This window comes from Dendrobium catenatum, unplaced genomic scaffold, assembly GCF_001605985.2.
Source record: "Dendrobium catenatum unplaced genomic scaffold, ASM160598v2 fragScaff_scaffold_312, whole genome shotgun sequence".
Classification (NCBI taxonomy): Eukaryota; Viridiplantae; Streptophyta; class Magnoliopsida; order Asparagales; family Orchidaceae; genus Dendrobium; species Dendrobium catenatum.
This window is the reverse complement of record NW_021318774.1, coordinates 48837-62856: the sequence shown is the minus strand read 5'-3', so window position 1 is coordinate 62856 and position 14020 is coordinate 48837. Positions and strand designations below refer to the sequence as shown.

The window sequence follows — 14020 nt, the reverse complement described above, 5'->3', positions numbered from 1 at the left end:
AATTGAGGAATGTATTGCAATTTTTACGGATGATTTTTCTATATTTGATACTACTTTTAATCATTTCCTTGATCACCTAGCATTCGCTTTGAAAAAGTGTGAAGAGGTTATTATAGTATTGAATGGGATAAATACTAATTTATGATTATAGAAGATATTGCTCTAGGGAATAAAATATCTAACAGAGGGATGGAGGTAGATAAAGCTAAAATTCAAGTTAATTAAAAATTAACCACCACCCATATCAGTGGGAGGACTTAGGAGCTTCTTAGGACATGTAGTTTATATAAGAGATTCATTAAAGAATTTTTTAAAATAACCAAACCACTTTGTTTTTTCTAAGAGAAGGATACACCTTTGAATTCACTAAAGAACTCCTAGAAGCTTTTGAGTTTTCAAGATAGAATTGTATCACAGTAACTACTATTATTGCACCTAATTGAGAACATCATTTTAATTTAAACTATGATGCTAGTGATTATGTTATAAAAGCTATATTAGGGAAAATGATAGATAAATGAGTTTATGTGACACACTATGCTAGCAAAATTTTAAATGAAGTTCAAATAAACTATGCCATCGCTGAGAAAAAATTGCTAACAATAATATTTGCCTTTTAAGAAGTTTCGATCTTACTTGATTTATACCAAAGTTGTTGCGTGCACGGATAATTCAGCTATCAAATATCTTATAACTAAAGAGGGTGCTAAACCTTGGCTCATTAGGTGGAATATACAATTACAATAATTTAGAAATTAAAAAAGGGTGCTTAATGGGAATGAAATTAATGTGTTTTTCTTTAATGAACAATTATTTTCTTTAAATAATCAAAGTGCACCTTAGAAGGTTGACATAGTAAACCACATTAAAAATAGTGTTTTATCCTATAACATGTTAGAAGAAGTTTGAATATGATGCCAAATTTTATTTTTAGGATGATACTTATTTAGAAATTGTAAAGAACAAATCATTAGGAGACTCTTTGAGAAACATAAAGCATCATTAGAAAGTGTCACAACTCAGTGTATGGTTGACATTTTGGAGGTTTTATAACAGCTTATAAAATCTTAAAATTAGAATTTCTTTGGCCATTAGTTTTAAATTATGTTAATGACTCGTGATAAATGTAAGAGAGTAAGAAATATATATCAAAGAGAAATAAAATAGGCCTAAATTATATTATGAAGGTGAAAATTTTTTATGTTTGGGAAATCGATTTTATGGGTTATTTTATCCCTTCTTTAAGAAGTCAAATTATCTTGATATTAGTAGATTATGTCTCTAAGTGAATTGAATGAGTGGTTTTTCATAGGAGTGATGTTTAGGTAGTGATAAAAATTTTAAAGAAAAATATTTTTACTATATTTAAACTTTTTGGGTGATTATTAGTGATTGAAGAAGCTACTTTTGCAACAAAATAATTGAGACATAAATAGAAAAACTATTATATACGCATGGTATTGTAATTGCTTATCATCCCCGATATGACCTGCTAACTCGGATCTAATTGAGCCAAGCATGCGGGAGAGCTTATAGGTGAGCAGTGCAGGTGATCAGTGCGATCTTGCAGGTGAGAATGCACATGCACGGAGTGAGATTATAGTGCCTGTATAATAAAAATTATAGTGCACTTTAACATCTTCGACATCAAAATGTTTACCATATACATAAATGCACATGTAGAGATTAACAAAATTAACATGCATACATGATATTGAAGATGAATATTATTACACTTGTATGACACTTTAGGAGATGATACATGTAAAACTTACAGGCTCAATATTTTCTATTTGAAAAACTATTTTTAAGGAAACTTTAAAACAACATTTTAGAACTTGTAGTGAATTATAAGCAATGTCAGAAATATATTTTTTGGTAGGAAATACTAAAAAAGCATTAAGTGCCATAGTGTTCTCTCAAACTCTACTCCAATATAGAGAGGACAACGCCCCATTGTTGTTGCGCTCCCATCATTCTATATCCTAGATAGAGGGGGAAGTGGTGCATTGCTCCAACGCATAATGATGCAGTGCTTCTAGAAGAAAATTTCCTCTTTAAATTTAGAATTTTTTTATTTCTATTATAGGCTTTCTGATCTTAGATTTAGAATATTTAGAGTATATAGAAGAATCTTACCATATTTTCTAGCCACATGTATTATAGTAGCTACTCGCCACCATTAAAAATCCTACATACATAATTGGATGTCACTTCAAGGGGCAACTTCCCTGACTTGATACCTCCTACAACACCATTTTTGTCTTACCCACTGTACTCTCCTAGAAGCTACCTCCTACTGCACCAAATATGCCTTAAACGTTGAGGCCATTTTCCATTAAATTAAGGAGCTATGTCAGGGTCTCGAGTATGAGATGCCACTATGGTGAAATCCCACCCCCCATTGCTGCTCCTGCATGATGAATGATCATAATCACCTAAATTGCAGGCAATTCCTCCAACTCTTTAGTAGTAACTACCACTAGCTTATCTCTCACTGATGATGTCATTATAAGGGCACTAACTACAATAAGAGGCACGACTGTGGTAAAAAATGAAGGATCAACAATTGAAAATTACTTTTCAAAAAAATCCAAAGGAACTGCTAGTTGTATATCATGGATGATATATATATATATATATATATAGAGTTCACTAGTGGATGGAGATGATTAGTCAAATAATATTTTTTTCTAAGGATCATAAATAGTTCTTATTAGAGGCCAATTCTTTAATGACCGTCACCTCCACTATGTGCTTGGTGGGAGATTACCTTTCCATCCTCATCATCAGAAGAACATCCACGGAGCACCACTCTCCTCAAACTTAACTTTTCCTTTACCCTAATTGCAAACCCCCTATAAGGTCATCACCTATGTCAAGGGCACTATAGTTGTCTGTGTGACAACTAACTCTATATTTGCTCTCTTCATTGATGGAGGAGTTACTAGTTCAATTGATCCTTGTGCTATCAAAGGACCCATCTTAGCTACCCTCACTTTACTTGCCAAAGGTTTAGGGTGCCTCTCAATACTCTCTCCCCTGGATAAGTAAACTGCCACCCCCTCGTTAGCTTAGCACTCAATATTGCTAACTTAACAACTCTATTCTCACAACAACTCTAATCTAATAGCTCAAATGTGAAAGAGTCTCACCCCTCATATCAGTACTTATAGGAGAAGAGAGTGAGTTGCATCACATTACAATCATAATTAAAATCCTACATGATGCATGACGCTATAATAAAATAGGGTTATGACTTATGTATTTACTTTCATTTTTTGCTATTTGGTAACCATCATTAATATTCGTCATTAATTCACTTATCCTTGTGTAATTCACTCTTTAAATGGTCAAATGAATCAAGGAATTACCTGTATACTCGTATGTCTTCTCAGGTGTTCCACAATTGCTTAATAAGTTTCGCTAGAATAACTAGAACTTGATAGACCTTAATAATAAAAACTTGACTAAGAATAGTCACATCATCTCACACTATTACTCATTAGTAGAGAGACTTGCTCAACTCGGCCAAATAACCCAAGGCGGTCATCCTTAGCACGAATTCTAGAGATTCATACAGATCCCTCCACACTTCGAAGGATTTTCCTTCTTAGCATAAATCATCATGCCAAAGCAACTTGTCTACATGTTAGCGAGCAAGGTGCCCATGGCATGCTTCAATCCACTCATAAGAAGATGCACCCCAAGAGGACATCTAGGCTACTAAAGGATTGGTCGCCAAAGACTTGTCTAGCGTGGTCCTCATTGAGGTCTCACCTTCATAGACTCGCCGACCAACACGACCAAAGGAACACACCTTAAAACTAAGAGTTGGGCCATAGATGAAGAATTGCACAAAGCACATATAAATCATGAAATACGTCATGAGCATTAATTACTGAATAATATCCATTGCTATATTTTTAATATTTTTGGTAGCATTCTTTGTAGTCGTTGATCTTCATAAATAAAGGGTAAAGAATTATATTTTGGATATTTTTTTTGGGCATATTAGAATCTTTTGTGACTTAAAGGTTTTCCTATATGTCATATATATGATTTTCAATTATTACATAATTATTTGGATCATATGATTTAACTTTATTTAAATATTTAAAAAAACTTACAATCATTGAAGACAATCTTAAATTACTTTATTTAATTCAAATTAATTATTATAATCTTCTTATCTCATTAAAAAAATCTCAATAAAAATAAATTTAGCAATAAAAAATGCCTAAAAATATGCAGAGCACTTAGAGAAGCAAAATGTCTTGGCTTAGTATTTTTAACATTTATATATTTTCTCTGTGTACACGAACTGCAGCATGATTCTTGAAGGCGTATAATCTGAGCTTAAGCGGCTCTGAAATTCTTCTCCTGGAGCGCGGCTTAGGGTTCATCGTGTTCGGCAAAGATGTTCTCCAAGAGGTGTGAAACGTTTCATCTCTAATTATTGCCGCTTTCTGAATGGAATTGTTTCCACTCTGAATTTCTAGGGTTTTCCTTTTTTATTCGGAGATGTTGACGTTCTATTTGAAGTTTTTATTATCTTGATGCAAATTCTTCGTTCCACTGTTTCAGCGATGTGTAATGTAATTTAGAAGTTGATGATCTCCGGTATGCTCTGTGATTGCGTAGCTAACAAGATCTTCTTTGTCGCACTTTAACCAGATATTCTTTAATTTAAAACTTCTTTCTTCGTCCATTTCTAGCTTGTGAGCCTTTTCTACCTTATCGTATCCTCCTTCCTTTGTCTTACTTCTTTGGTCCGAACTGGTATTGTCATTCTCAAGAATTGATTGTAGAAATGGTATTGTTATTTCCGTTCATGATTTGATTTACTAAATTACTGGTTCTTATTCTTTTTCATTGAAAAATGATCTTATTGCTTCTGTTAAACGCTTAGATTAGTTATATATCTTTTACCATCATTATAGGGTGCTGGCCTTTTGAGCTGAACGTCAATGTCTGCTTAACTTTTTTACTTTCTTTTCCAAGAGGGCGGAACTACAGGGTTTCGTTTTCTATTCTTATGGAATCAAAACCATACATAATAATTTTCCATACGGAGATATTTTGATAATGTAGGGTTTTGAATTTATTTACAGGATTTATTTGATGTGAATATCCTATTCTGAACACACATTTGTATATTTTTGTATTGCTTCCTACTTGGATTGCACAATTGCTAGCTGAATGAGCACTTTGGGATTGAGAAACACTGGCCAGGAGTCCTGTGTTGGTCATATCAAATAATACCAAGGTTTTGCATTTGTGTTTTACTCACAGATAATCATTTTTTTTATTCTTCGTGCACCTTTGTCAACCATGGTACATTTTTTTTAGTAATTATTCACACATACCATAAAATTCTTATGTATTCACATGTCTAACACCAAAATCTTTATGTTTACTCATATAATGCTCAAGTATCTTAATCATAAAGTTCCACTAATATTAGTAAAGTAAAACATATATTTTTCATGCATATTCTTTGATGAGATTAGACAACAATAGCACAACATTAAGCATTTATTCCACTACGTGGGGTTTTCTACATGAATCCCTTTTTTCTATTTTGTTCTATTAAGAGTGAAATTCCCTTTTAAATCTTATTGAACAAAAGTCATTTCTAATTCTTTCTAACCTAGTCTCTTTAGGTATACTTCTACCTTTCTTAATATAGGCTATAGATCTAATACATTTACTCTCTTAACCAAGCCAATAGAAGTCTGACATTTTATGTGATCAAACCATCTAAGATGACTCTCTCTAATTTTATCTATCACTTAAGCTACTCCAACCATTTCACGTATATACGTGTTTCATATTCTGTCTCTAAGTGTAAAACCACTCATCCACCCTAGCATTATCATCTCTGCAACACTTAACTTTATGCTTGTCTTTTAATTTCCAACGTTTTGCGCTATAAAGCATTACAAGCCTCATCACCATCTTATACAATTTTACCCTAAATTTGAGGGGTACTTTTCTATCACACTATGGTCTCGACGCATTCCTCCATTTTGACCATCCAATTTGAATTCTAACAGAAAAATCCCCATCAATTTCACCATCGCTTTGAACAATAGTCCTGAGAAATCTAAAAAAATTACTCTTTTTAATGACTTGATCGCCCAAAGTACAATCCACTAACTAGATCTATTACTACTAAAATGACACTCCATGTATTCAATTTTAGATCCACTCAGATGAAAATTGTTGGACTCTAAGTTTGATCTCTATAATTCAAGGTTTTCATCAACTTCCTTTGTAGTCTTATCAACAAGAAGAATACATCAACAAAAAGCATACACCATGATACATCCTCTTGCAAATGTTTAGTAAGAACATCCATGGCTAAGCAAAAAGATATGGGCTTAAAGTTGATCCCCAATGTAATCCAACTAAAATCGGAAATTACTTTGTCAAATCACCTTGTATTTGAACATAAGTAATAACTCCTGTATACATATCCTTAATGACTTTAATATAAGCATTATTAACTCTTGTTCTAGAACTCTTCGGAGCACTTCTCTTGGAGCTTTATCATATGCTTTTTTAAATTAATAAATATCATATGTAGATCCTCCTTACTCTCTCTTTACTTGTCCATCAAACCTCTCACTTCATATATAACTTCTATAGTAGACCTACCCACCATGAATCCAAACTTATTTTGAGGAACATTAGTATTGCGTCGTAACCTATGCTTAAATATTCTCTCTCATTGTTTTAAAGTATGACATGTTAACTTAATTTCTCTATAATTTGCATACTCTTGTGCATCACATTTACTATTAAAAATATGAACCAACGGACTTCTCCACTCATTTAACATCTTTTAGTTTTCCAATTAATATTAAAAAGTTTAGTAAGCCAATGATTTTGTCATCTCTTTGGAATTTCCACACATCTATTAGAATATTATTAGATCCAACTGCTTTTTCACTCTTCATTTTTTTAAAACATCTCTAACTTAAATTTTACTGATACGATGATAAAAATAAAAAATTTTTATTTTCATTTAGGGTGCTAAGATCACTAAACTCAATTATATTCTCACAATCTTGATTGAAAAGCTTATCAAAATATCTCATTTACCTATGCTGAATATTCTCTTCTAAGAAAATCACTTTTTGATCTTCATCATAATTCACTTCATATGAAGTAGATTTTTATGTCTCCTAATTCTGTGCTTGACTAACTTATACATACATCTTTCACCCCATTTAGTATCTAATATGTTATATAAATTACTAAAAGTACACACAACTCTCCTTGGCCTATTGGTTAAGAGCTAAGGCTTCCAACTAAGAGGTCTAAGGTTCGAGTCTATGTGTATGCGTCGTGTGTGTGAGTTTGCCTTAAATGGCCTAAATGTCCCAAAAAAAAATACTAAAAGTTAAATTTAGTGCTTCACATATTACTTTTTTAGACTCCCTACGAGCTCTTCTATATATTTCCCAACTTTTTCGAGCTTTTATATTTGATTTAATTTTTATAACAAAGCTTTTTATTTTTGATATTTTCTTATATATTTTGATTCCACCATGAACTATTTTAGTATTAATAGTTTTCCCTTTTGGCACTTTAAGCATAACAATATCTCTAGCTATATATTTTGTAATATTCTTAATATTTCTAGCTATTTTTTTCTTGCATAACATTAGTTTCCTCATGAACAATCAAAATCTTGTGATCTTAAATTTTATTTTCAAAAATATTTTTTATTAGCATTCTTTAAATTTCTCTTCTAATCCCAGGATAATATTTTAATTTATTTTTTTTATATTCTACCTCTTATCTTAAAGTTCAAATTTAATAAGTGATGCTGTGTATATGAACTTTTATTTGAAATAACTTTATAATATTTTCAATCTAAATGATCTAATATTTTTTATAAGAAATTTGTCGATTTAAGTTTTAATTTATTCATTTTTATAAGTGATAAGATGCTCGTTTCTTTTCTTAAATAATATATTAACAATTACAAAATCATAAGTTAGAGTAAAATTTAACATGGTTTTACTATTTTCATTAGTTTTTCCAAACTCATAGTCACCATAAATGCTTTTAAAATCTTCTATCACTTTACCAACAAGATCATTTAATTTTTCTTTAATAAATTTTTTTTATTCAAGAGCTATCCTTTATATTAATTCTTTTATATCATTTCAAAATTTTAGCTTTGAACCATATATATGAATATACTTTAAAAATAAAAGTTCCACATCACTTAGAAGTTTTGCTTTGTCTAGTGTATATACCTTCTTGCTTTCACTCATGCCAAGAGCTCTTAAGGAATATTGAAGACATGAGATTGAATAAATTATAATAAAATTATGTTTAATTTAATTTAAAAGTTTTATATTAATACTTATATTAATTATAATTAAGTTTAATATTTATTTAATATTAAATAATTTATTTAACTAATATTATTATAAAAACTTGAACCGGCTGGATTTTAAAAAACCGGGACCGGTTCGTCGGTTCACCGGTTGCACCGGCGGTTCTTCCCAAAACCAGCCGGTTTAAAGCAAAGCCGATTTTTTGATTGGACCGGAACGGCCCTCAAACTGGTTCACGGTTGAACCGGTCAGACCGGCCGGTCCGGTCCGATTTTTAAAGCACTGGTACTATAGTTTAAATCGTAAATTATCAATCTTCTTAGCTTTTTCTCCAACCCGTCTAATTTGTTGAATACATAAAATATTTACCTTCTTATAAATCATAATATCTATTAATTCCATAAATTTACCTGTAAGCAATGGTGGAGCCCATAATTTTCTTTAGTGGGGGCACAAATTATTCTTTCAAATATTTGCTCAAAATTTTTATCCAAATTTGAGGCCAATATTGGTAGTTTAAATTTTTTTTTTGTTTATGATTATTATTTTAAAAAGGTAAAATATAAGATGAAAAAAATTATAACTTATAACGCTTGTTATTTTCTAGAAAGTTTAATAATTATTTTAATATCAATACAATCAAATATTTTTTTTTTTCAATGTAATGAGTAAAATATCATTCATACACTAATGCCCAATTATATTTTGTAGCTGACTTTTTATAATAATTAAAAAAAAAAAAAATTTGTTTCAACTTTAATATCCTTATAACAATACAATCAAATATTTATTTTAAACAACAACAACAACATCAATCCTTTATCCCACTATGTGCGGTCAATTACATGAATTTTTTCCTCTATTGTGCCCTATTAAAAGTTAAATTCTCATTTAAATCTAATAAAAAGAGTATTTTTTAATATTTTTTAATCAAGTCTTTTTAGATATACATCTACCTTTTTTAACATAAGTCAAATTTAATACATCTACTTTCATAATCGGGTCATTGGAAGGCCGCCGTTTTATATGACCAAACCATCTAAGGCGACTCTATCTAATCTTATCTTTCACTGGAGCTACTCCAACCTTTTCACGTATATGCTCATTTCGTATCTTGTCTCGAAGAATAGAGTCACTCATCCACCTAAGCATCCTCATTTCTACTACACTTAACTTAATATTTTGCTTCTCTTTTAATAACCAACATTCTGTAACATAAAGCATTGCAGGTCTAACCACAATCTTAGAGAATTTTTCCTTAAGTTTGAGGGGGACTTTTCTATGACACAGCAAGCCCGATGCATTCCTCCTTTTTAACCATCCAACTTGAATTCTATTAATATTATCCCCATCTATTTCACCATCACTCTGAACAATAGACTCAAGATATCTATAATGTGTACTCTTATTAATGACTTGATCACCCAAAGTCACAATCCCCCCATTAGAACTATTATTACTAAAATTACACTCTATATATTTAGTTTTATACTTTTATATCTACTCAAATGAAAGCCTTTAGACTCTAAAGTTGACCTCCATAATTCAAGTTTACCTTCAAGTCTCTCTCTTGTCTTATCAACAAGAAGAATATCATTAGCAATAAACATACACTAGGGTATAACCTCTTGCAAATGTCTAGTGAGAACATCCATTACTAAAGCAAAAAGATATGGGCTTAAGGCTGATCCTTGATGTAATCCAACTGAAATAGGAAAATACTTGGTCAAACCACCTTGTGTCTGAACACAAGTAATAGCTCCTGCAAACATATCTTTCGGGTCGCGCCGGACCAGACCGAGCCCGAGTGCGCCAAAGCGCCGGACCAGACCGAAACCGAGTGGCGCCGGTCCGCGAGCTAGCCCGAAACCGAGTGCGCCAACGCGCCCGCCGCTCCAGCGTCTGTCTTCGCTGAGATTCGAGCCGTAGACCTCTTCACCCGCAGCCCCGAAGCCTGACCAATGCATCGGAAAATTTTGTGGGAAATTAGCCGTCGGATAGCCGCCGGTAATCCGTCGGAAAGCCGTCGGAAAATTTTGTAGGAAATAAGCCATCAAAAAGCCGCCGGAAATCCGCCGGAAAGATGACCGCCGGAAAGCCGCCGGAAAATTCCGCCGATAAGAAGTGATTTTCCTGTAGTGATTTTTATTGAATATTTAATATGTTGATTTAAACGATGGCGGCGATGGTTGCTGGCGGGGGTCAATGTCGGCGGCCGGTGAGGATGGCAACAATGATGTTCACTAGTAGTAGCAACAAACTACGGTAGTGGTGCTCGGAAATTGTTTTTAACAAAGTTGTTTTGAGTGGTGATTTATTTTTGAAAAAATAAAAATAAAAACAGTTGATAAAATCCCTAATAAAGCATGTCTATTAAAAATAAAAACATAAAAAAAATAAATAAAAGTGATCCCAGACATGTCCTACTCCCATAGATGATTTCTATTAGTTGTTTTGGGCGTTTCTGGCTTAATATATTTGTACTCATTATTATGAAGCTATTGTAAGGTAGTTTCCTATTTTTATGTTTTAATAAGTGTATTTGCAACTTTTTTTTTAAATTAACAATTTTTTGTTGTTATATGTTCTTATGCCAAAAGGAAATATATGGATGGTGGTGATGGGCGTGAGATGGGGATGAAGCGGCCACAATCTTTTGACTCAAGTTCATCTTATTTTGGGGGTCCCTCTGGTTCAGGTCTAATGTACACTTCTTCTTATGCATATGGCGGTGAACCTCCACCATTTCCGGTTGTTCGATTGCGCGGCCTTCCTTTTGACTGTACAGAGGCTGATGTTATTGATTTTCTTCATGGCCTGAATCTTTTGGACATTCTTTTTATTCACAAAGGTGGCCGTTTCACTGGTGAAGCCTTTTGTGTCCTGGCATATCCCCTTCAGGTAGATTTTGCCATTCAGAGGGATAGGCGAATCATGGGTAGAAGGTACATTGAGGTTTTCAGAAGCACTAGGCAAGAATACTATAGTGCTATTGCAAATGAAATTTCAGATTTGAGGTCTGGTTCTCCGCGTCGTGGTGCTCGTAAGGCAAAGTCGAAAGATGATGGAAAGGATCTAATTGAGCACACTGGAATCTTGAGGATGAGAGGTTTGCCATATTCTGCTGGGAAGGAGGACATCTTAGACTTCTTTAAGGACTATGAACTATCAGAAGATCGTATTTATGTTGTGCTCAATGCGGATGGTAGGCCAAGTGGGGAAGCTTATGTAGAATTTGCAAATCCAGTTGCCTCCCGGTCTGCAATGGTGAGGGATAGGATGACACTAGGAAGACGTTATATTGAGCTGTTTCCTTCAACAACAAAGGAGATGGATGATGCTCTTTCAAAAGGTCGCTGAGTTGTGGTATTTTAACCATAGAATTTACTTTGATTTGTGGTCATTAGATGAGTAGCGTCCAAGTTTACCTCTTTAGTTAGCCTACTTAGGCTCTGTTTGGGACGATTTTTTTTTCTGCTTCTTAAAACAGCTTTTTAATATATTTTTGTACTAAAAAGCTGCTTTATGAAGCAGTAAGAAAACCGTCCTGAACGAAGCTGTAGTATGGAAAGCGATGCAAAGTAAAAAACTGTTTTAGCACTTGTCTAGACTAGTTCATGAAATCCAGTGGCACACTTCTTTATGATATATTCTTTCCTAAGGCATGCTAAAGCTTCATCCTGTGTCTTGTTTCTTACCTTCAGCACATGACATTAACATTATCTCTGCAACTTTTATCATGCGTTATGCTGCATTGTTTACAAGTCCTTGCATATATATGCCATTTTCTGCTGCTACTACTTTGATGTATCGAATAACAACTTTGACAAGTTAGATGGAATTGAATATTTCATAGAGTGAGCTTGGGGATCTCAATAACCACTCAGCAATAGGGTACAATGATTTTTTTTTTGTGTCCTAACACATTCTTTACATCTTTTTCTTGTTATGCACATTCAGTGCAGTAAAACACATAGGGTTTCATTTTTTTTTCCTTTCATTTTTCATCTATATGAAGCTTAGTGTTACTGATAATCCTAGCTGAGTGTTTAATGTTTTAATCAAGGTTTACTGAGTTAACAAGTGTTTTAGATGAGTGTATAGAAGTATATATAGATCTACAAATTTTCCTATTCTTCTGTTATCCATTTTTAAGAGATGGACTTGGTTGATCTTGATCTTGCGTTATTGCACTTTTAAACTGAATTACTTGACATAGAATGATAAATACTTATGAATTGATCTTCTTCCTAATTTCTAAACCATATCTGAAAGTGGCATACAACCATTTCTCTTTGAACATATCATGGAACTCATTATTCTACATGAATCAGGGTCAAGCTCAGTCAACTTGTCAAGACGATCAAGCTTGAATTTTCTAAGACTTCATTTGGGACGGCTTTCTTACTGCTTCTTAAAGCAGTTTTCTAGTACAACAAATAAAATTTTTATACTAGAAAGCTGCTTTAAGAAGCAATAAAAAAGCTGTCCAAACGAAGCCTAGGTCCATTTAATCGGGATATTGGACGCAAAGGCCAAAACTATTCCCAGGCATTGAATTTAATCACAAATTCTTGGCAAATGCAAGTGAAATTGGTAGGAGAATTCACTTAAAACTGCCCATTGGAAATCAATATTTGGGTTCTATGTAATCAACTATCTAAAAGCTAAGCTAAGTTTATTCATGTTATAGCAAATGTTTATTAAGTTTTGCTGTGTAAGTTTAGTTGTATTGCTTAAATTTTGTCTTTTTATGGCACTATAGGGGGTCAGAGGGTTAGCCAAACACTCCAAATAATTAACATAATTTCTTGTACTGAAATCTAGTGAAATTCTAGATCTTTTTATTTTAGGTTTTTCTCTATCCTCTTTTTTCTTGTTCTCCAACTATTCTTGTTACTAGGCATTACTGTCGCCCAAAGGCGAAAGTTGGATCCAAAATATTTCGAGTCGATCGCCACAATCACTCAAGTTTTGGGAGGATCCTTTAAATATGCACTTGGTTTGTGGAAGTCAAAGATTTTGATTGAGATTTTTGAACTCACCAATATTCATTTTAACATTGAGTCAGACATTTTGATCTCTAGTTAGACACATGACTTTGTTTTGATAGGAAATTTTTGGTGATTCCATAAAGACCATCGAGGTTGGCCCAAAAATCTGAAGTTGATTGAGAAGCCGTGTTACAAACATCTATAGTAATATCACCATTGACGACTACGAGATTATTGCACCAAGATACGTGAGCAAAACTTGAAAAACTTTGATATAAGAAAAAACAAGAGGTTGCTTATACCTTTCCAAATATCCAACTTTCACTTCTTTGAGAGTGTTGATGGCCGAAGTAGTTAAAATCATTCAAGATAAAGACTTCGTTTGGGATGGCTATCTTACTGCTTATTGAAGCGACTTTTTAGTTCAAAAATTAAAAATTTTGAATTTTGAACTAGAAAGCTGCTTTAAGAAGTTGTAAGAAAACCGTCCCAAATGAAGCCAAATATTACTTTCACCGACTGGCACCAACGATAGCAGGTGCTCATGCTTGTGATCCTTCAAATTACCACCCTGTGAGAAAAATGTTGAAGCTTTCAACTAATTAGCTGCTGAAATATCACGAGTAGATATAAATGTTGCATGTCACAAACTCAATATGCGAAAGA

The 14020-nt window shown here is 33.0% G+C and overlaps 1 protein-coding gene across 1 annotated transcript; it reads left to right on the top strand.

Moving 5' to 3' along the window:
- The first annotated feature begins 4277 nt into the window (after nucleotides 1-4277).
- On the top strand, nucleotides 4278-12121 carry LOC110099333 (heterogeneous nuclear ribonucleoprotein F). Its single transcript, XM_020826451.2, has 2 exons — nucleotides 4278-4434; nucleotides 10961-12121. Exons 1-2 carry the CDS (start codon nucleotides 4421-4423, stop codon nucleotides 11718-11720), a joined length of 774 nt encoding a protein of 257 aa, XP_020682110.1. The 5' UTR covers nucleotides 4278-4420; the 3' UTR covers nucleotides 11721-12121.
- Nucleotides 12122-14020: the final 1899 nt, after the last annotated feature.